This window comes from Mustela lutreola, chromosome X (genome assembly GCF_030435805.1).
Source record: "Mustela lutreola isolate mMusLut2 chromosome X, mMusLut2.pri, whole genome shotgun sequence".
NCBI classification, from domain to species: domain Eukaryota; kingdom Metazoa; phylum Chordata; class Mammalia; order Carnivora; family Mustelidae; genus Mustela; species Mustela lutreola.
In genome coordinates, this window is record NC_081308.1 from 27,799,736 (window position 1) to 27,823,976 (window position 24,241).

General features: G+C 35.8%; 1 protein-coding gene across 7 annotated transcripts in view; it reads right to left on the reverse strand.

Moving 5' to 3' along the window:
* Window positions 1–24,241, reverse strand: part of DMD (dystrophin) — a 2,248,143-nt gene that overhangs the window by 1,093,536 nt on the left and 1,130,366 nt on the right. For all 7 annotated transcript variants that reach the window (XM_059157899.1, XM_059157902.1, XM_059157904.1 and 4 more), the window contains exon 44: window positions 10,232–10,379. In XM_059157899.1, coding sequence (XP_059013882.1) covers window positions 10,232–10,379 — 148 coding nt within the window. The remainder of the gene's footprint in view (window positions 1–10,231; window positions 10,380–24,241) is intronic.

Here is a 24,241-nt window from a genome sequence, read left to right on the forward strand (position 1 = left end):
CTGCAGTCTTGGGATCAAGCCCTTCATCAGGCTCTCTGCTCAGCAGAGAGTCCACTTCTTTTTCCCTCTAATGCTGGGGACCAGCATTATCTTGGAGTCTGGTTAAAAGTCTTTTAAAAAAGAAAGTTGACTTAAATAGCGAGTCTATTTTTGTTCTCCTCTTTCTGTTACCATGAATTTCAATTTGTTTTATCAACATGGCCCAAGTCCATTTCTCTCTTATATCAAGTAACAAAGAACACTTAAACAGAAGGTAAAAAGGACACTTGGATTTTTATTGCAACTTATTACTCTATCTTCTAAAGCAAGAGTTAGTAAACTTTTTCTATTAAGAGCTATACAGTTCCCATTTTAAGCTTTGCCAGGCAAGGCAGTTTCTGTAATTACTTAACTCTGCCTTTGTAGCAAAAAAAGCAGCCATAGACAGTTTGTAAATATGTGTGGCTGAGTTCCAATAAAACTTTATTTACAAAAACAGGTAACCAGCAGGATTTGGTCCCACAAGTTTGCTCCTCTAAAGAATTTAATATTCTTAGGATCAATATTAAGTGTAATATATTGTATTAAAATTCATTCCATTGCAAGTATGCTGAGGGATATTGAAGGTGAGATATTTACTTATAATAATAACCAGTTCAATATTCTACATGAAGTGCTAGAATCTATGGGGTAGCACATTTCTCTATTATTTCAATTTCTCTGCCATATCCCTCAAAATGAGTCTTAATAAAGTGAAATCCCAAACCTGGACAAAGAAAGGATTAAAATGTGCAGGACTACATAGTTATAAACTAAAATTATCTACTGACAAAAAGTAATAGTGAACTAATACAACCTTAAGGGGGAACATGCTACTATATAAATATGCATTCATCTCCAACATATCTATTTTTTCTTCTCTCCATAAACTTGAATCATTCCTCTTTATTAGTTTTGATCAGAATGACTTAATACAAATTAATTGGCAGTAAAGTTCTGCCAATTATAGCTTCATAAAAGAGCAAGAACTTTAAAATTTGTGAATTATGATATTTGCAAACAGTTGTGGTCTCTGGCTTGTACCTATAATTTAGTTATAGAGTAGGAAGATTTACCATTCTTATGACTAGATACTTGCTATTCAGCTTGATGAATAGTTCATTCTGAACCATCTCATCTGTGAACAGGCCTCTTATCCTATAATTTGTCAATTTTATCATTTTTCCAAAATTTACAACTTATGTCAGAACATTTTCTCACTCTCTGGGTGACTTCTTCAGAGACAGCTCTTTCCTTGTGCTGCCTTTCATAATATTGCTCTTTCCTGGCTCCCAAAGTCATGTTTTCTCAGTTGAGCTTGGGAATCCAAGAGGTATAATGAAGGGTTATCAAAAAGGACTAGGGAGCACAAATAAGTGCTGTAGAAAACAAACTCCTGTTTCCCTAAGGCTGCTTCCAGAGCTTTCTGGAATAATGACTCCTGCCATGTGTTTCCACCTTAACCTTAATATGCTAAACTCATGAAATTGTTAGTTTATTAAAGGAAATGGGCATTTTTGCCAACTCCATACCCCTAGCAGCCAACAAACCCTTGCATGAGGTAGGCTCACACTAAATGTTTGTTGAATGGATTCAGGTATTTATAATATGCTCAAGGAGTAAGCAAATGAAGCCATCATATTGTCAAACCATCAGCAAATATGAAAATTTTAAATACTTTATACAAAGAAGAGAACAGGACAGCTCAATATAAGGGAGCATTTCTTGGACATGAGATGGGGTAAAAGGAAGAACAAGTTTGGGGATAGTCTGTCTATCTAAGGCAATAATGGGATGAATGTATAATTCTTTCATTTATTTAATTCTTCATTATAATGAGTATTATATGCAGCATATACAAGGAGATAGGGTTTTTTGAGAGAGAGAGAGAGAAAGAGAGAGAGAGAGAAAGAGAGGGCAGATCGGGGGGAAGGGCAGGAGGAGAGGGAGAGAGAGAATCTCAAGCAAACTCTACACTGAACACAGAGCAGGTCCTAATGTGGGGCTTGATCCCACGACCCTGAGACCATGACCTGAGCCAAAATCAAGAGTCTGGTACATAAGAAACTGATCCACTCATGCACCCCACAAGGAGACTGTTCTAAGTGCTGAGTAGATATCTGTGACCAGGAAAGACCAAGTCCCTGCAAGGTTTCCATTCTAGTTGGAAATACAGATAATAAACATGTAAGCATATATTATAATTTTAGCAAATGACAGTGTTACAAATAAAGTGTGTGTGTGTGTGTGTGTGTGTGTGTGTGTGTGTGTGTGTGTGAGAGAGAGAGAGAGAGAGAGAGAGAGATCCTTAAGGTAAGAAAAGTTACAAAAGGTCATGTCTTAGGAAAAAAAAACATAGAGCACAAATGTGTATAAATAAAGAAAAGTGTAAAAAGTCCTGAGAGGGAGGGGATTGGGACATAGCAAATAAGAGCTGGAGCTAGAGTGGAATCCTTAAGCAAAGAGAAAAGCAAAATTAATCACAGGAACAGGCATTAGAAGGAAGGGTAAGAAACTTTGAGAAAAGAAACAGCAAGATCAGTGTGCCTAGAACATCCTCTTTGCAAACTATTGCACTTCATGAAAATCACTTATATTAGCATTAATCTTATGCTTCATCAAATAATAATTTTAGATTCATATTGCTTCTATGTTGATGTGAGCAGTGATTTTTTTTTTCAATTTTCAATTTTCAATTAGCATGCTTCACTTTTATTTGCAGATTCTTACTCTCTTGATAATTTCTTACTCTACTCTGAGAATGGGGATCCCTTAGGGATGACATGTTTTTCATGCATTTTAAGAAGTTCTTTACTGCTATGGTTATTACAATAAGTTATAGTTTTGGTTCTTGCTTCTTTCCAATAATGGGTGGCAATCTGTCATCTTCTTAAACATGCCATGCTGGACAACAAGAACAAGTCATTGGGAATATCCAATTATTTTAATATACTTATTTTATGAAAGACACATTTGATAGGCAACAATTTAGAGTCCCTCTATGAATTTCTGCACTGTGCCAAACCCCCAATAAATCTGTTATTTACTACTTCTGAAAAGATGCATAAGAGCCAAGAAGTTGTAGAGGAGTTTCTAAGCAGCAATAAAAGGCTAACCATATTTACGTAAGAATGAAGTGCCCAACTGTTTAACTGTATTAAGACTGAATTCTCCTGCCACTACCAGCAAATAACATTGAAAAGTTCACTGTAAGATGTATTCCCATGTTTATACAATGCTGTAACCCTAAAGCAAGTGATGAGAGACAAATTCTCTTTGCACTCAATTTTCATGCTCATTCCCTTAATGTTAGTTTGTGCCCTTTAGTTACAGAAACTGGGACTACAGAAAATCTTCATTATTGCTGGGGAAATATAAAGGGCTGGTGATAGTATGAATTATTCTTAACATCGGGGTCCCAATGAAGGGCAACAGATGGCACAAAATTTTTACTCAAGTAATTTTTCCATCGAAGTTCCTATCAGCATTTGAGTCCCAGCAGTGAGGCTGTTAAGAAGCCTTCCAACTCACCAGCCAGCTGGTGAAAATCAGCACTGTAAAAGCCGACTGTATAGAAAACATACTTGTATTCAATTTGGTCTTTTACACCATATGTCTTTTTCTAGATAGCCTTTGATTTAATCCATATTCACTCAAAATCGTTCATCTCCTATAAAGTAATTTGAAGGGAGTAGATTACCAATTAGGTATTAGAGTACCTCCAAAGAAAAGTACCAAAATTTGCTCTGTAACAGATAGTGTCAGGGACTTACACACATCCATTTAGTTCTTTTTATTTCTGGGCAATGACACCTGCTGCTTGAGGCCTTTCTGGACTGCAAATTGGGTGAGACTTCCTTTATGAGAAAAAGAGACTTTTCACGGACATGCCTGTCTTCAACTTTTGGGCAGGCCCTATGTAACTCCAGTGTACTCTGTGAATCTAAACTTCTGAGACTTAGATCTTTTAAAAAATACTTTTGATTTTTTTTTCCTCTATCACGAATAGCCAAGGTAAGGCAGAGCTGCAGAGCTGCCAAACATAGACTCTTAGATTCTTCTTTCTTTGCCTCCCTCCCCTACTCCAAAATACCAGTGCCTTTTTTTTCCTATTTATCATTTCATCTGAGAGTTCACAGTAATGTTCTCATACTATAACTACACAGTCTCTATGGAATTTTCCATTCTTCATGCAAGCTTCCAATTTGAGAAAAGGCAAAGTATATTCTACTTAACTGGGACATAAATTTAAACTAAGGTTTTGAGATTTGATGGTGAACATGAACACTACAACATGACATATTTAATCCATGTTGACTTTATCCTCAATACAGTGAATTAAGATGTATCACTATGTTTACAAAGTAAACAGCTTTTAATTGAATTTGTTTACAACAATATATATAAATATATTGCACATGTACAATATGATATATATTGTGGAGGAGTAAAACATGGTAGCACTGAAAGATATACCAGAAAACTAGTTAACTTCACATTAAAAAGATGATGTTTTGCCTAAAAACATCAGTTAACTCATGTCAAAATAGCACACTGCTGCTTCACTCCCTATGTTGGCTTAACATTTGTTGATTTAAAGCCTACAAAGTTTCATCTAAAAAAAAATCCCTCCTGGGACGCCTGGGTGGCTCAGTTGGTTAAGCAGCTGCCTTCGGCTCAGGTCATGATCCCAGCGTCCTGGGATCGAGTCCCACATCGGGCTCCTTGCTCCTCAGGGAGCCTGCTTCTCCCTCTCCCTCTGACTCTGCCTTCCACTCTGTCTGCCTGTGCTCGCTCTTGCTCTCTCTCTGACAAATAAATAAATAAAATCTTTAAAATAAAATAAAATTAAATTAAAAAATAAAAATAAAAAAAATCCCTCCTCTGTTTACTTCTTAGTAGCTTTTAAATGGAATTTCTTAAGATTTAAAGGTATCATGCTTATATTCATGGCAACATTCTTTAGGAAATACTGTTAATTTTTATTTAGTCATCTGTTAATGGGAATTTGGGTTTTTTCCACCTTGTGTCTATTATGAATAGTGCTCCTATGAGCATTCATCTACAAGTTTTTGTTTGAACACATGTTTTCAAATCTAGGAGTGAAACTGCTGGGTCCTATGCACATTTTATGTTTAATATATTGAATAACTGCAAACTGCTTTTCAGAGTTGAAATATGGTCCACTAAGCAGCATTACCCCATAAAACAAACAGTTTCTGTTTCTATGAATAGCAGGAATATTCCACTCTTTTAAATATTCGATCTAATGGTGATTTTTATAATTTCCTCTGTCAATCTCAAGAATTTTCAACCCCATTAAATAACAGTTCATGTTTTAAAGCTTACTGCTTTCTACTCCAGAAGGACGTGTAAAACTAAATGTTAGGACATGTTATGATTTCCACAATCCCATTTTCACTCAAGGTACTTGTTGGCATACCAATTCACTCTGTCACTATATGAGTTAATGTTATTTTCATAACTTTCTTTCATGGTGTTCAGCTTTCCCTTTGAAAACTCCCATGAACATTTCTTCTTGTTCTAAAATGAGTAGGCAGAAGTGTCAACTATCTGAGGAGGATGTGTTTGGCTGAACTAGAATTTTCCTCAATTCCTAATCCAAGAGATGTACTTTGAGAGAACTGTCATAATTCATAAAAAGATAAGGTTTAATGAAATTATCAGGTTGCCCAATCTGTATTTCAGATGGTTGGGACAGTAATTCGGTAATAAATAAATTTTTGTTTTTATAAATATAGGCTAATCACTTACGAAGAGTGATTAGTTACAATAAAGTCTTTCATTTAATGAGTAATTATTTTGTGGAAAATGAAACTCTAAGTGCTATCTGCACATCTATTTTTTATTCCTATTTAAGAGAAAAGATAGCAGAGGCATGGAGAGACCTAACAGACTTTCCTAAGATTCTGCAACTTTTAAGCTAAAAGAGCTAGGATTTGAACCCACACTTTCTGAATGTGGCTTCCAACCTCTTAGCCAAGCTTCTGAACTTCTATTAGAGCCTAATATAGCAAGTCAATATTTTTATGGGTGACAGAACTTTGTATATGCACTCAGTTACTGCTGGTGGAATAAATATACAAGAAGATGCATAAATAGGGGTGCCTGGGTGGCTCAGTCAGTTAAGTGGCTGCCTTTGGCTGAGGTCATGATCCCAGAATCCTGGGATCAAGAAGCCTGCTATCCAACTACTCCCACTGGTGTTTCCTCTCTCGCTGTGTACTTGCTGTCAAATGAATAAATAAAATCTTGAAAAAAAAAGAAGCTGCATAAATAAATAAATGGAAGTATTAACAAATGAATTTTTGGTGGCATATAACATAACTGATATATTCTCATGCAAAAAAATTAATTTTTGGAAAGAGATTTCCTATTGTGGCATGACACATTTTTAGAATATCTTGAAACATGTGAATTCACATATTTAATTTTATCATTAACTTGGGACAGACTAAAAAAACACTGGGTTGCATGGAACCAGACCATCTATCTGTTATTGGCAGTCACATTATTTTGAATGACACTACCAAGTGTTAGTAGGACACTGATTTATCTTTTCTCAAGTTAATGAGTTAAAGAAAAGGCAGTTTGAGAGAAATATATATAGAAAAGCATACATGTATATACTTTTTATTTTATTTCATATTCAGATATGATATTTTTTCTAAAAATTATACATATGAGTCTTTAAACTCCAGTGTACCCCTGTGTGTATCTGTTTAGTATATGGGCAGATTGGTTGATTTCCCTCAAAGCAACCACTGCCAGTTCATGCCAACAAATCTGTCTGCTACTAACAGGCACCATCAACATTCTGTTTCCTTAAATAATTTCTTAGCAAAATTTTAAACTCATTCTCTTATTTATTGTTATTCAATCAACAATGATTATGGCCAAGATAGCTGAAATTATCAGCAATTCTATTTGTCTTACTAATGGTGGTACCTTACAGTGTCCTTCTGGACTTGTTTTCTGAGACTTAGAAGAATAGAAGATAACTGTGGGCATCTTGTGTGTGTGTGTGTGTGTGTGTGTGTGTGTGTGTGTGTGTGTGAATGCATGCACATATGCATGTACATGACTTTGGAGCTTCTAAATAGCTAGGGGGGAAAAAAAAAACACCTTTACTATTTAGAGGATTTGCAATATCATTCACAGTTCTTTAGCTAGAAGAGCTTTTCCCTGAACATGCAGAATTCCTTTTCTTATTTCATGTATAAGTTGAGTAAAAAAAACAGACTAAATAAAATATCTTTAAAAAAATTCTTCAACTAAGGGGAAAAGTTTTGATAAGATGTTTAGCAACAACAACTAAACCACATTGTCAAGAACTGAGGATCTTTAGACATTCTCAAGGCATTTACAAGCGTAATACAGTTGCAAGAGTATGCAGAAGTAAATGTACTAAAAGATCAAATGGTATCAAAATCCTTTGGCATGGATATCCACTTCTGGTCAAGTTGGAGTAACAGGGACTGGATTTAACCTCCGGCAAAAACTGAAGAAAATGGACAAAATGTATGAAATGATGGTTTTGAAGACATTAGATACTTGGTAATAAAAACTACTGATCTCTGAGAAATTAGCAACAAATGAGGTGACCCCATAATTGCTGCCACTTATTGTCTAGAGAGTGTTCCAGGCTACAACAAAGGATAAAGAAACCCTCACAAAGCTAGGAGGTCTCTTCAAGTTCATGAGATGAAGCTGGGACTTCCAGGAGGCCCAAATGGCTAGAGTTTACAGGGCAGAGTATCAAACAGGAGAAAGATACACAGAGAGAGAACACTGGAGACCCCAAAAGGACTCCCTTCCAGGCTTCAGCTGGTCCTGATCAGCTTTTATATGTGAGCAAACTACACATAATAAGGGAGAAAAATGTGCAAAAAGATGAAAAGTAACAGCCACCAAAGCTTACGCACAGCTGGGAATAGTGCCTGTTCCTGCCAGCCACTGTGGAAAATCTCATCATTCACAGGGCATCAGAGAGCATACTCAGAAGGGTTTTGCCTCAGTAGCAGAGCAAAATTAGCCCTAGACTTATATTGTTCTCCTTAAAATTCACAAAGTCTAGAAGAGAGATGCTCAAAAGATCAAATTGCTTCTAAGTAAATTAACTGTGTCTCAGAACAAAGGTCAAGAATATTTATTGGCACAAAAACACCAAGCACTCAACAAGTTAAAATTCACAACATCCAGCATCCAGTCAAAATGTCCATTTGTCCAAAGAAGCGGGAAAAAAGACCCATAATGAAGAGAAAACTTAATTGAAAATGACCCAAAACAGATACAGATGGTAGCATTAGTGGACAAGGATGTTATAATTGTATTCCATATTTTCTAAAAGGTAGAGGAAAGATTCACGAATTGAGTAGAGACATGAAAGATTTAAAAAGACTCAAGTCACACTTCAACAAGGTGTTGAATCATACAAAACAACAGTGTCTGGGGTTAAAAATATACACTAGATGGGATTAACCACAGATTAGGTAATGCAAAAGATTAGATCGGTCAATTTGACAATACAAATCATATAATATGATTTACACAGAAAAAAAGACTGAAAATAAAAAGAACACAACATAAAAACAATGCCTTAAAAATTCTAAATTTGAAGAAAACTAAAAACCCATAATTCAAAGAAGCTTAACAGATCTCAAGAACAAGAAACATGAAGAAAATTATACCAAGGCACATCATAAACCAATTGCTGGATTTCCAAAAGCACTCCCTAATAAGCCTTCTATATGTTAATCTCCATCTCAAAGGGGGCCTCCCAAAGATGCTGACTTGAAATATGTACCAAAATCCATATCAAAACAGCTACTCTCTGAGGAGGAGAATGTAAGGGTACATATACTTCTGCATTGCTTTATTATTTTTATAGTGAGTATATATATATTTTTAAATAATAAAAACAGGTTAAAATGTACCTTGTATAGGTTGTCTCTGGAAAAGGTAAAAGGTTTAACATCTCAAGTATACCCTAATGGCATGTATTTTCGAGATCTCATAATGCTATATTAGCCCCAAATTCACTTTAGTGTTATTACAAAATATATTTTCTATATGATGGCAGATTGAGAAGCCATGGATTTCCTCTATCTTCAATGCCAATGCTCATGTATATAGAAGTTTGATGGATATATACATAATTACATAAGATTTTAAGATTATTCATATTATATGTTCATATAGCTTACCTATATGTATGTGCTTACTTGCTTACTTTTTTAATTCATAAGATATTTTTGCTATGCAAGAAATTATATGAGAATAGAGAACTGTAAAGTTGAATATGATGCTGCTTTTATGAATGCTGCATTTTGAAATGTCTGAAATTAAATTATGTTTTACTTTTTTTTCATCTGTCTTAATCAGTATTTTATGGCATTAAAAATTGGCTACAACACAAATCTGCTTGATTTAAAATTAATACATGGACAATTTGAGCTAAGAATTCACCAAAATATTTTATACTTGGTGTAATAAACTCAGTATTTCTTGTACCTTAACTATATATTTTATTACCTAAGTTATAGCTTCCAAAATCTAATTTATCTTTATCTGTATACTCAAAAGACACAGCAAGTTGAAATTAAACTGTATGCTGTTTATAATCCACATGTTGCATTTCCATTAACATAAACCATAAAAAAGTCAGTAAATACCACCAATTAACTCTGCATTGTTTTGGCCTCTGGATGATCTCAAAAGGCATTCTGTCAACAGAATATGTAGAAATATCACTACATCACCACAATTGTCTCTAGGGAAACAAAACTGTAATTTTGTCATGATGGATATTTCTAGAAACTTCATTATTTCTAAGTATACCACAAATTCTCCTGGACAGGATTCAACATAAAGCAAAAACACACACTGCTACAAAGCCACAGGACATCATATTATAAGATTATTTCCTATATTACAGACTTAACTATATTTCTCAGTTCATCAGCGAAACCAGTTAGATCTAGACTAACTCTCACCCTGACACAAAGAGTCAACAGTACAGGCTCCCAACATGGTCATTCTGATGATGTTCTAGTACATGTAGTGATGACAACAAAAGTCGAGAATTGTAAATTTCCTTCATCCTTTACAGCTTGAACTTAAAGAAGTTAAACAGCTGTGATACTGTGGCGAAGATAAAGACAGTGTGAAAAAAGAGATCGTAAAATCTTACCTTCAGATACCATTTGTATTTGGCATGTTCCCAGTTCTCAGGAATTTGTGTCTTTTTGAGAAACTGTTCAGTTTCAGTTAGCCATTGATTAAGCATCTTCATATCATAATGAAACCGCCGCCATTTTTCCACAGATCTGTCAAATCGCCTAGAGGTGAAAAACATGGATTGAAAAAAGTAAATGGATTATACAAATTACATTGACATAGCATATATGTTATATATTATATGGGTAAGGATATTATTTTGATAGTTTCTCACATTTGTAGATTTCAATTTCAGTTAACAGAACTAAGTGATATTGAATAAAAAGGATGAATTTTTAAAAGGCTATAATTTCCATTCATATTTCTTGACTGAAACAAAAATAAAAACAATTGTGGAGTATTAACATTTTCTTCCCTATGAGCATAATTTTTTAAAAATCCAGGAATTTAAAAAACATATTAGCACCTAAGAAATTAAGCATTTCAAAGCTAGATATTCAATAACAACATATTTTTTGGATAAAAACCTAATTATCTGCACTGGATGTTAAATATAAACAGTGAATCATTAAATTATACTTCTGAAAAGAGTATTACCCTATATATTAACTAAATAGAATTTAAATAAAAACTTGAAGCAAATAAAAACAAATTATTTCATGAAGCCTATCAATTTCTTTATTACTTTTAATTCAAAGGGTTTATTTATTAAAGTTCTCAAGCATCCAGGATGACAGATGTAACCAACTAACTGATATACTAGTTAGGTGGTGATTATTGTCTTCCTTAAATCTTCTTGTTTTACTGTATCTGGTGATATTTTTAACTGGAATGCTGAAGGAACTCAGTGCAAGGTACTGTGTTAATATCACACATGGAAAGAATATTAAGAAGGAGGTACTTGATTATGCTCTGGTCACAGAAGTGACAGAGGCAGAAATGAGCCAGGGTTGTATGTTGACCTTAAGACAGTTGCACTAAGAATCACCAATTAAATCAGTATCTTTGCAGGTGGGATCTTGACACTACTATTTTTAAAAGCACCCATGTGATTTTAACATATTTTCAAGGTGAAAAACACTGTAAGTTTTACATGTTTTTTAATTAAAAAAAATTATTAACATCTAATGTGTATGTGACTCTCCAGGTTTACACTTCACAGCATTCACCATAGTACATACCTTCCCCAATATCTATAACGCAACCATAAGTTTTACAATCTTAAGGGGGTTATGAATTACTGGGTCTCCTGAGGCCTGTCCAAACAGGTATTTTCTAGCATTAAACCAAAAACCATCCTGAGAATTCCTGGCTGTGGGGCCGCCTCAGAGTCAAGGAGCCTGTAGGAGTTCTCTGAGGTCTACTCTTAAGATGTAGTGGGTTATAGTTTTGAATATCTCGTTTCATTTATTCTTCTCCTACCCACTTAAGCCTCCATGTTGCATCACCACTTCCTTATATCAGGGAGAGCATATGATAGTTGTCTTTCTCTGCTTGACTTATTTCGCTAAGCATGATATGCTCTAGTTCCATCCATGTTGTCGCAAATGGCAAGATTTCATTTCTTTTGATGGCTGCATAGTATTCCATGATTGGGAGGGAGACAAACCATAAGTGACTCTTAATCTCACAAAACAAACTGAGGGTTGCTGGGGGGAGGGGATTTGGGAGAAGGGGGTGGGATTATGGACATTGGGGAGGGTATGTGCTTTGGTGAGTGCTGTGAAGTGTGTAAACCTGGTGATTCACACACCTGTACCCCTGGGGATAAAAATATATGTTTATAAAAAATAAAAAATTAATTGAATATCTCAACATTTTTTTCAGATATCTACCTACATTTACGAAATTAAGATAATCTTAGAACTTAAATAATGCTCCAACTCCCTATTGTTTCAACAGGAAAAGAATGAAATTAACGTTTCTTTAATAGTCACTATGAGCCAGGCACGGGGCTCCATGTTTTTACTTATATCATGTACTCTTAAAACACTTCCTTCAACATAACAATTATTATTCCCATTTTCCACTGAAGAAAAGTGAGAGTCTGAGCAGTCTGTCTAGGCAAATGTAAAGAGGAATAAAATGACAGAAAGGGAATTCCCAGATCTCTCTGGCTTGAATGGTGACTTTCATAGTATTCCATGCTCTTTGGTAGGATTTCTTTTTCTTCAAGATGAAGTCTTACTAGCTAAATAATTCAGAGCAATAGTTGTCAGGATTTTATCTTCTTTATTATCTCCCAAATAATGAATTTACATATACAGTGCATTTTATCAGACATCACACTTGATTATTAACTGTATTTCTTTCTTTTTTAAAGGTTTACTTATTTATTTGAGGGAGGAGGGACAGAAGGAGGAGGAGAGAGAAACTTAAGCAGACTCTGCACTGAGCATGGAGCCCAACATGGGGCTCAATCTCACGACCCTAAGATCAGGGCCCTAAGATGACAACCTGAGCCAAAACTAAGAGTCAGACATCTAACGAATTGGGCTACCCAGGTACTCGAACTGTATTTCTTACTTCAAAAATACCTAAAATAGTATTTTGGTAGTATTAAAAAAGGCAGCAAATGGTAGCAAAAAGGGGTAGACTTTAACTAGAGATAGTTTAAAAGTAAGAATTCAGCCTTTAATATTTAAGGACATTCTTGGGTTGATCAAATGTGATATAACCATCAGCTACAAAATGATCTTGGAAGTATTCTGTGTGGTGTAATGATAATTTTGTTTCCATATCTTTTCAGCACTATATAATACACAATAAATGACTTAAGATACATCTTAAGAGTTTAATCTCTATTATCTTTAAGATTTTATTTATTTGAGAGAGATGAAAAGGAGGAGAGGGAGAGGGACAAGCAGACTCCTTGCTGAGTCCAGAGCCCAACATGGGGCTTGATCACTAGACCCTGAGATCATGACCTGAGCCAAAGTCAAGAGTTGGATGCTTAACCAACTAAGCCACTCAGGTGCCCCAATAATTTATCCCCTTTAAAAGAAAATTGCAAACTGCATGTCTCATAGTGACTCATCAATGGAGCCAAAATTTTTGTTAAATGAAACTTAAAAATGATGAGGCATAGTTGTTATTTTTCCATCTTGGTGAGACTAGATTTGATTTCAATTTTCTTTATATTTTTCTATGTTGTTAAGTTTTTCTACAATGTGCATTTCATACTTTGATATTCAGAAGAAATACAGTAACTTCAAAATAATTTTAAAAGGCAGTTTCACGGGGCACCTGTGTGGCTCAGTGGGTTGGGCCTCTGCCTTCAGCTCGGGTCGTGATCCCAGGGTCCTCGGATCGAGCCCCGCGTCAGGCTCTCTGCTCGGCAGGGAGCCTGCTTCCTTTCCTCTTTCTCTGCCTGCCTCTCTGCCTACTTGTGATCTCTGTCTCTCAAATAAATAAATAAAATCTTTAAAAAAAAAAAAGGCAGCTTCATACGCTAATGACTACTTCCTCCACCTCTCTTCCTGCTACCACAGTTTAAGAAATAGGCAGAAGATAACCAGAACACAGAGGAGCTGACATTTGGTCACAATTTACCATTCCTTCACCTTTGTAGCAGTCATCGGTCTCTTTCTTACTTTGCTTTTCTTTTCCCGATCCAATCACCAGAATTATCCTCTTGCCAATTCTTTTAAGCTACTGGCAGGTGGCTGTCTTTCCAACATTTGTACTGTAAATGCCAACTCTTCATTCCAGGCTGCTGCACAGATGTGTCCCTCCACCATTCAGAGCACTGACAATTACCACCTTCCACTAGATTCCACAAAGACTCCTCCCCCAACAATCCCTGCTCCTCTTCACGATTACCTTTCCTATAAATTTCCGCAAAGAAGAAAACCGTAAGGGCCCCTACAATTGATCATGGCATCCCTAGCTCTGCAAGACAGCAAGAGGTAGGACGTGAAGGGAAATACAATATAGGCCTAGGCTCTCTTTTTTCCATCCTTGTTCCAGGCCCACAAAAGTGAGACAGGATGGATTTGTCAGCCACATAGGACTATCTATATGGTTCCCCATGTCCTGCTACTGCCTCAGGGCTGTGTGTCTTGACACATTAACTCCATATTCTTGAAATGCCTTCTTGCTCTCTTTCTTCCTTTTTCCCAACTCCTGCAATGCAAACTTTTGCTTTGGTTCGAACTACTTACACTGTGCCTTTGTAAAATATCTAAGTCGAAAGCATTCATTATAGCTTGCAACTGCCAGAAGTTTGAACACTATAAAGTTGGTTTAATTTCATTATTAAAATTAATGTTAAAATGAGTAATTCTATTCAAACAAAATATTAAAGTATAAAAGTATGTACTTTACACGTGATGGCGTTTAATGTGAGTAATAATGTTTTAAACTCCATTTCAAGCATCACATAAAATTTTAAAATATACTTTTCAGAATTCTAATATGTGTTGTTAACAGAAAAGTCTAAATCTACTCTTGAACTTACTATGTAAAATTTCATTTTTTATCATGACTGCTTTTAAAGTTAGACTCTTTCCCAGCAAAGAAAATTCTGAATGAATAGGTATAAATTTTGTTAGTTTTACAATGTTACATTTATAAGTTTAATCTCTAACCAGTTACTAAGCTCCCTAAACTCCTCTCACTCCATTAACTGGACTGTCCAGGATTGAGAAAAAGGCAGCAAGACCTAGAAATACATAGAGATATTAAAAATACCATTCAGGAAAATAAATATAAGTTTTACCTTCTATGGTATTACTAGGGGAAAAATGCTCTTTTTCCCTGGCAGTAAGAGGAAATGTAAAACCAACTACATAAAGGACAAAAATGTCAGTATAAACATATGGATAATAAATCAAGTGATTTTAAAATTTTGCAAATATTAGAATTCTCATTCACTATGCAAGCAATATTTAAAATTACACTGCTGCTTCATTTATGTGCGGAATAACTTACTTCCTGCTGTTCTAAATCAAGTTAGTCAGATTATTCTAAAGCATAAATTACATTTACAGAGTAATTTAGGTACTTTGGGACATACTTTAACACTTTCAGGTCATTAAGATGGTGCTCAATTCTGTGAAATAGATTTAAATAAATAATAACCTAGTAGCCATCTGACACATCCATTGTGGTTTTATACTTAAGTCTGCTAACTCAGCATTAGGTTGTTGATTATTTCTTCCTACATATTTCATCTTTGATGAGGTGAGTGGGCGGTACCTTGGGTAAAGCTTCATGATATAAACTATAGGTGTTGATAAATAAAGTCAAATTAGTTTTTTGTCCCAAATCATAGTACCTTATTCTTCCCTACCCACCTTCTTTCCCACTTTCCCAATAATATAATTTTGTAGTAAGACCTAAGTATGCTATAAGTTATGAAAGGTTTTGTTTTGTTTTGTTTTGTTTTTTTAACAGAACCTGACCCACTCTGAGGAGTTCTCTCATGGCTCCAATTCTGCCCACCTCTCTTATGCCCTTTTTACTTTTCTCTCAAAGGCACTGCCCCAGATTTCTAGGCTAAAGCATGTCTTCTTATGTTAATTTTTTTTTATACTGGACTCAGATCCACATGTATGATTGACTGTCTCACTCCAAACACTCAAGGGATATAGGTTTCTCCTTGAACCCAAGACCTCATCTTTTCAAGCAGAGAGAACACACTGGTCATACTGTCCAGGTTGGAATTCTAGATTCATCATTTACTGTGGTGGCCTTGGACCAGTAAGTGACCTCTCTGAAAAGTAAGTATGAAAGAAGTACCTATCTCCTCCTAAAGGTTAATTGTGTGGGTGAAATGAAAGAAAGTATTTAAATTTCTAAGAAAAGTATCTGGCAATGTTCAACACAGAGTGGTAGTAGTTGTTGGTGCAATTGTTCTATCTCTATTTGGTTTAGGTTTTCAAATGCAAATCTAATCACCAATATAGAATCTACGACACGTCAGTGTCTCTTCAGTAGGGATAAATCATTAGCAAGTTTATGGAAGTTGAATCATTACTCTAGTATAGAATCAATGGGGGACGATGTCTGACACTACCCACACTATACATATTTTTTAAACACATTTTATTGTGAAACAATGCAGAGAAGGATACACAAAATCCCATGTTACCATCACCCAAGCCAAGAAATTTAAAAAAAAATTTCCAGTAGCTAGAACACCTCCTGAACTCCCTCTCGATCACTCAATCACTCCTGTCTCCGGCCCCCACAATATAACCTCCCTTCCAACTTCCACGGTAATCATTCCTTTAGAGCTTTGTAATTTATGTAATAGAACTATACCTCCAAAACACTGGAATTTGGTTTATATACTCTTTTGAACATTTTTACAAATGCAAACATATAATATGTATTATTTTGTGTGTTTTGATTAGCTCAATATTATGCTTTTATTTTGCCTTTTACCCCTTAAAGTTATATTTTTAAGATTTTTATTAAAATGTTTAAATTTATTAGTTAAAAATGTTTCTCAGGGCGCCTGGCTAGTTCAGGTGGTTGAGCATCCAATTCTTGATTACAGGTCAGGTCATGATCTCAGCATCCTGGGATAGAGCCTGGCATCAGGCTCCAGGCTTAATGGGGAGTCTGCTTGGGGATTTCTCTCTCCCCATCTCTCTATAATAAATAAATAAATAAATCATTGAAAAGTGGTTTATTATTCATTATTGTATAATATTCTTTGGTATACTTTTAAAAAACTGTTGATAAATATTTAGATTATTTCTATTTTGAAGCTATTACACTGCTGCTGTGAACATTCCTATACCTATCTCCTGGGATATGTGCAGAAGCATTTCTGTAGAGTATATACCTAGGAATGAAACTGATGAGACACAGGTTATGTACATCTTTAATATGACAAAATACTATTGTATGGTTTTCACTCCTAGCATAATAACATATGAAAGAGTATAGGCCTCTTTATAATTGATAGTCTAAGTAGCAGTGTATTAGAATTCTAACAGCCTCATATTCTCACCACCACAAGGTACTGTTAGACTGTTAAATTTCAACTAATTTTTAATTCAAGTTCAATTAATTTTCAATTTATTGAAATTTCAGGCCACATCTAGCAATATTTTAATTTGCAAGTCCCTGGCTTCTAATGGGGCTGGCATATTCCTTCTATGTTTATTGGCCATTTGGAGTTCTCAGTTTGTGAAAATGGCAAAAGTTTTAGTATAATGTGAAACATTAAATATATTTGTTATATACTATAAAGTGATAATCCCATAAACACCAACCAGACCAAGATAAAAAACAATTGTCAGCAGTCCACAAGCCTTCTTTGTGCCCTTCCTCACTTTTTAAGAACTCCTCTGTTTCCTATCATTGTTCTTTCTTAAACACTTGGGGGAAATCTTTGTAATTATGGATGCATACACTTCTTCAGTTATATGTGTCTTCCAAATTATCTCCTCCCACTCTGTGGTTTTCAGTTTTACTTTTTAATGTTGACTTCTGGTGCACAGAAGTTATTAATATAGAATATAGTTGATTGTATTATTTTTACTTATGATTAGTCCTTTATACATACAATTAAGAAATAATTCCTCCAACATTCATTAACATATTATCTTTTGTTATAAGGTCTTAATAATTTGCTTTTTTCCAGAGGAGCAAGATGGTGGAGGAGTAGGGAACCTAAATTTCATCTGGTGCCAGGAATTCAGCTAGATAGGTATCAAATCATTCTGAACACCTACAAACTCAACAAGAGAGAGAAGAAAAGAGCAACAATTATAGGAACAGAAAATTGACAGCTTTCTGGAAGGTAGGACATGTGGAGAAGTCAATCCAAGGTAATATATGGGAAGATAGACCATGGGGAGAAGGGCCAGCTCCCAACAAGCGGTAGAGCAGCAGAACACAAAATTGCAACTTTTAGAAGTCTTTTCCACTGAGGGACATTACTCTAGAGGCTAAGCAGGGAGTTGAGCCATCACTGGGTCAGTGTAGTCTCAGGATACATGGAGTCACAGAAAGACCAGGGGTGTCTGAGTGTGGCAAAGCTTCCAGGTATCAGAGTGGGAAGGCCAGCTAAAGAGAGGGAGCCAAGGAGGGGGCTCTCAGCTTGCAATTACCTTAAACCATGATCCAATGCACAATTGGACCACTGCTCTTCAAGCAGGGACCCCACAAACTGCAGATATGGGAAGACCCCCCTCCTTCTTCCTCCAGGAGGAGTGGCACAGGAGTGTGCTGCAGAATATGCTGGGTTTGGAGACACCAATCAGGGCCACACATCAGAGATAGAAATGCTTGGTCACAGGCCGGGTGAGCTCAGAGTGTGGCCAGAGACCACGGAGATAGGAGGGACTGACTGCTTTTCTCTGAGGGTGCACTGAGGAGTGGGGCCCCAAACTCTTGGATCCTACAGGACCAGAGATTGGGAGGCCACCATCTTCACTCTCCTCCTCCAAAGCTGTACAGAAAGTGTTCTGGGAACAACAGCTACTGAAAGCAAACTGGAGTAGATTGCTTAGCCTGGCCCCTGGCAAAGGCAGTTCAATTCCACCTAAGGCAAAGACATTTTGAGAATCACAGGCAACAGACCCCACCCCCAGAAATCACCAAGAACATACAGCCAAACCCAAGCTTACTAATCAATGAGAACTGGAAAACACCAGTGCACATAGAATTTATGGTTTCTTTTCCCATGGCTCTTTAGTCTTTCAAAGATAATTTTTTAAAATTTTTATTTTTTCTTTTTCTATTTTTCTTTTTTTATGAATTTTTCCTCTTTCCTATTTTAACATATTTTAACTATTGTCTTATCAATACCTTTCAAAAATCATTTTTAATCTTCATTTTTATAGTCAGATTCTATCTCTTCACTGTATTTAAACTTATTTTTTATATGCATGTAAATTTTTTTCTTTAAAATTCTGGGATACAGTTTCTTCTAATAGACCAAAATATACCCTAAATCTAGCATATGGCTTTGTTCTAGTCTCCAGCCTGATCAACTTCTTTCCTTTTTTTTTTTTTTTTCAACCAACTTATCTCATGTTATCAATTCCTTTTTTAAAAATCTTCTTTTTAAATTTTCATCTTTACATCCCTTCATCATGTTCATATATATATATATATATATATATATATATATATAAAACACACACACACACATATATATGTATATATATATATATATATATATATATATATATACACATTTTTTTTCTTTCTTTAAAATTTTGGGAGGCATTTTTTTCTAGTTTCTTCTAACAGACCAAAATACACCCCAAATCAAGTGTGTGGCTCTCTTCTATTCACCAGCCAAATAACTTTTTTTTCCCTCTTTTTTCCTTTCTTCTACCCCTTCTCCCTCCAATTTGGGTTTCTTCTTATTTGATTAGTGTATATTTTTCTGGGGTCACTGTTACCCTTTTATCATTTTGTTCTCTCATTCATCTATTCTTCTTTGGACAAAATGAGAAGGTGGAGAAACTCTCCCACTTAAAAAGAATAAGAGGCAGTACCAACAGCTGGGAACCTAATCAATACAGACATTAGTAAAATGTCAGAACTAGAGTTCAGAATGATGATTATAAAGATACTAACTAAACTTGAAAAAAACAGAAGATACTAGAGAGACACTTTCTGGACAAATAAAATCCCTTTCTGGAGAAATAAAAGAACTAAAATCTAACCAAATTGAAATTTAAAAAATCTATTAATGAGGTACAATAAAAATTGAGGCTCTTACTACTAGGATAAATGAGGCATAAGAGAGAATTAGTGATATAGAAGACCAAATTACAGAGAATAAAGAAGCTGAAAAAAAGAGAAATAAACAACTACTGGACCACGAGGAGAGATTTCAAGAGATAAGTGATACCATAAGATGAAACAATATTAGAATAATTGGGATTCCAGAAGAAGAAGAGAGAGGGGGCCGAAGGTATATTGGAGCAAATTATAGAAGAGAATTTCCATAACTTGGCAAAGGGAGCAACCACCATAATCCAATAAAAATCAATAAAAATAGGTCAACATGCTGTCATATAATAGTTAAAGTTACAAGTCTCAGTGACAAAGAGAAAATCCTAAAAGCAGCTCTGGACAAGAGGCCTGTAACATACAATGGTAGAAATATTAGATTGGCAGCAGACCTATCCACAGGGATCTGGCAGAACAGAAAGGGCTGGTATGATATATTCAGAGCACTAATGGAGAAAAATATGCAGCCAAGAATACTATATCCATCTAGGCTGTCACTGAAAATAGAAAGATAAATAAAAAGCTTCTAGGATAAACAAAAACTAAAAGAATTTGCAAACACCAAACAACCCTAAAGGAAATATTGAGAGGGGTCTTCTAAGCAAAGAGAGCTTAAAAGTATAAAAGTAACAGATCAGAAGGGAACAGAGACAATATACAGTAACAGTCACCTGACAAGTAATACTATGGCATGAAATTAATATCTTTCAATAGTTATCCTAAATTGAGAGCCTAAAAATATAAAAGTAACAGACCAGAAAGGAATAGAGACAATATACAGTAACAGTCACCTGACAAGTAATACTATGGCTCTAAATTAATATCTTTCAATAGTTATCCTAAATTTAAATTGGCTATAGGGTCCAATGAAAAGACACAGGGTATCAGAATGGATTAAAAAAAAAAAGACATATTGATATGCTGTCTGCAGAAACTCATCTTAGACCCAAAGACATGTCCAGATTTAAAATGAGGGGGTGGAAAACAACTTACCATGCCAATGAACACTAAAAGAAAGCTGGGGTGGCAATCCTTATATCAGACAAAGTAGATTTTAAGTAAAGACTATAAAAAGAAATGAGGAAGGATGGTATATCATACTTAAAGTATCTGTCCAACAAGAAGATCTAACAATTTTATTTTTTTTTTAATTTTTCTTTTTTTTTAAGATTTTATTTATTTATTTGACAGACAGAGATCACAAGTAGGCAGAGAGGCAGGCAGAGAGAGAGGAGGAAGCAGGCTCCCCGCTGAGTAGAAAGCCCAATGTGGGGCTCTATCCTAGGACCCTGGGATCACGACCTGAGCTGAAGGCAGAGTCTTTAACCCGCTGAACCACCCAGGCACCCAAGATCCAATTTTAAATACCTATGCCCCTAACATTGGAGCAGCCAATGACATAAACCAATTAATAATGAAATCAAAGAAACACATCAACAATAATACAAGAACAGTAGGGAACTTTAACACCCCCCTCACTGCAATGGACAGATCATCTAAGCAAAAGATCAACAAAGAAATAAGGGCTTTGAGTGACACACTGGATCAGATGGACATTACAGATATATTCAGAACATTCCATTCCAAAGCAAGAGAATACACATTCTTCTCTAGTGCACATGAAACATTCTTTAGAATAGATCACATCCTGGTTCATAAATCAAGTCTCAGCTGGTGCCAAAAGACTGGGATCATTCCCTGCATATTTTCAGACCACAATGCTCTGAATCTAGAACTCAATAACAAGAGTAAAGTTGGAAAGAAGTCAAATACATGGAGTCTAAATATCATCTTATTAAAGAATGAATGGTCAATCAGGAAATTAAAGAATTTAAAAAATACATGGATACAAATGAAAATGAAAACATAATTGTTGAAAATATTTGGGATGCAGCAAAGGCAGTCCTGAAAGAAAAGTATAGCAATATAAGCCTTTCCCAAGAAACAAGAAAGGTCTCAAGTGCACAACCTAAACCTATACCTAAAGGAGCTAGAGAAAAAACAGCAAAGAAAGTCTAAACCTGGGGTGCCTGGGTGGCTCAGTGGGTTAAGCCTCTGTCTTCAGCTCAGGTCATGATCTTGGGGTCCTGGAATTGAGACCTGCATTGGGTTCTCTGGTCAGCAGGGAGCCTGCTTCTCCCCCCCGCCCCCTCTCTCTCTCTCTCTCTGCCTGCCTCTCTGCCTGCCTGTGGCTTCTGTCAAATAAATAAATAAAATCTTTTTTAAAAAAAAAGCCTAAACTCAGCAGGAGAAGAGAAATAATAAAGATCAGAGCTGAAATCAATGAAATAGAAACCAAATGAATAGTAGAACAAATCACAAAACTAGGAGCTGGTTCTTGGAATGAATTAATAGGATTGATAAAGCCCTGGCCAGACTTATCAAAAAGAAAAGAGAAAGGACCCAAATTAATAAAATCATAAATGAAAGAGGAGAGATCACAACCAATACCAAAGAAATACAATTATAAGAACATATTATGATAAACTATGTGCCAGCAAATTGGACAATCTGGAAGATATGGATTCATTGCTAGAGATGTGTAAACTACCAAAACTGAACCAGGAAGAAACAGAAAACCTGAACAGACCCATAACCAGTAAGGAAACTGAAGCAGTCATCAAAAAGCTCCCAACAAACAAGAGCGCAGGGCCACATGGCTTCCCAGGGGACTTTTACCAAACATTTTTTTTTGTTTGTTTGTTTTTGTTTTTTTTTTTTTTAATTTTTTTTATTTTTTATAAACATATATTTTTATCCCCAGGGGTACAGGTCTGTGAATCACCAGGTTTACACACTTCACAGCACTCACCAAATCACATGCCCTCCCCAATGTCCATAATCCCAACCCCTTCTCCCAAACCCCCTCCCCCCGGCAACCCTCAGTTTGTTTTGTGAGATTAAGAGTTACCAAACATTTAAAGAAGAAATAATACCTATTTTTCTGAAACTGTTCCAGAAAATAGAAATGGAAGGAAAACTTCCAAACAAAACTTCCAAACAAAAACAGACACATAGATCAATGGAACTAATAAGCAGACAGAACAGACATGGACCCTGAACCCTATGATCAACTAATCTTTGACAAATCAGGGAAGAATGTTCAATGGACAAAAGACAGTCTGTTCAACAAATGGTGTTGGAAAATTCGGGCAGTCACATGCAGAAGAATGAAACTGGCCCATTTCCTTATACCACACACAAAAATGGACTCAAAATGGATGAAGGACCTCAATGTGAGAAAGGAATCTATCAAAATCCTTGAGGAGAACACATGTAGCAACCTCTTTGACCTCAGTCGCAGCAACTTCTTCTTACAAACATCACCAAAGGCAAGGGAAGCAAGGGCAAAAATGAACTACTGGGACTTCATCAAGATCAAAAGCTTTTGCACAGCAAGGGAACTAGTTAATGAAACCAAAAGACAACCGGCAGAATGGGAAAAGACACTTGCAAATGACATATCAGATAAAGGGCTAGTATCCAAAATCTGTAAAGAACTTATTAAACTCAACACCCAAAGAATAAATAAGCCAATCAAGAAATGGGCAGAAGACATGAACAGACGTTTCTGCAAAGACGACATCCAGATGGCCAATAGACACATGAAAAAGTGCTCCACATCACTTGGCATGAGGGAAATACAAATCAAAACCAGTGAGATACCTTCTCATACCAGTCAGACAGCTAAAATTAACATGTCAGGAAGTGTTGGTGAGGATGCAGAGAAAGGAGAACCCTCTACACGGTTGAACCCTTCTACACTGGAATGTAAGGTCGTGTAGTCACTCTGGAAAACAGTATGGAGGTTTCTCAAAAAATTGAAAATGGAGCTACCCTATGACCTAGCAATTGTACTACTGGCTATTTACCCTAAAGATACAAATGTGGTGATCTGAAGGGGCATGTGCACCCAAATGTTTATAGCAGCCATGTCCACAATCCTCAAACTATAGAAAGAGCCTAGATGTTCATCAACAACTGAATAGATAAAGAAGATGTAGAAAATATATACAATGGATTACTAGGCATCCATCAAAAAACCCCCGAAATCTTGCCACTTGCAATTACATGGATTAGAGGGTATTATGCTGAGCAAAATAAGCCAATCAGAGAAAGACAATTATCATATGGTCTCACTGATATGAGGAATCTGAGAAATAAGGCAGAGCATCATAGGGGAAAGGAGGGGAAAGTGAAACAAGATGAAACCAGAGAGGGAGACAAACCATAAGAGACTCTAAATTTCAAGAAACAAACTGAGGATTGCTGGAGGGGAGGGAGGTGGGAGAGTTAGGGTGTCTGGGTGATGGAC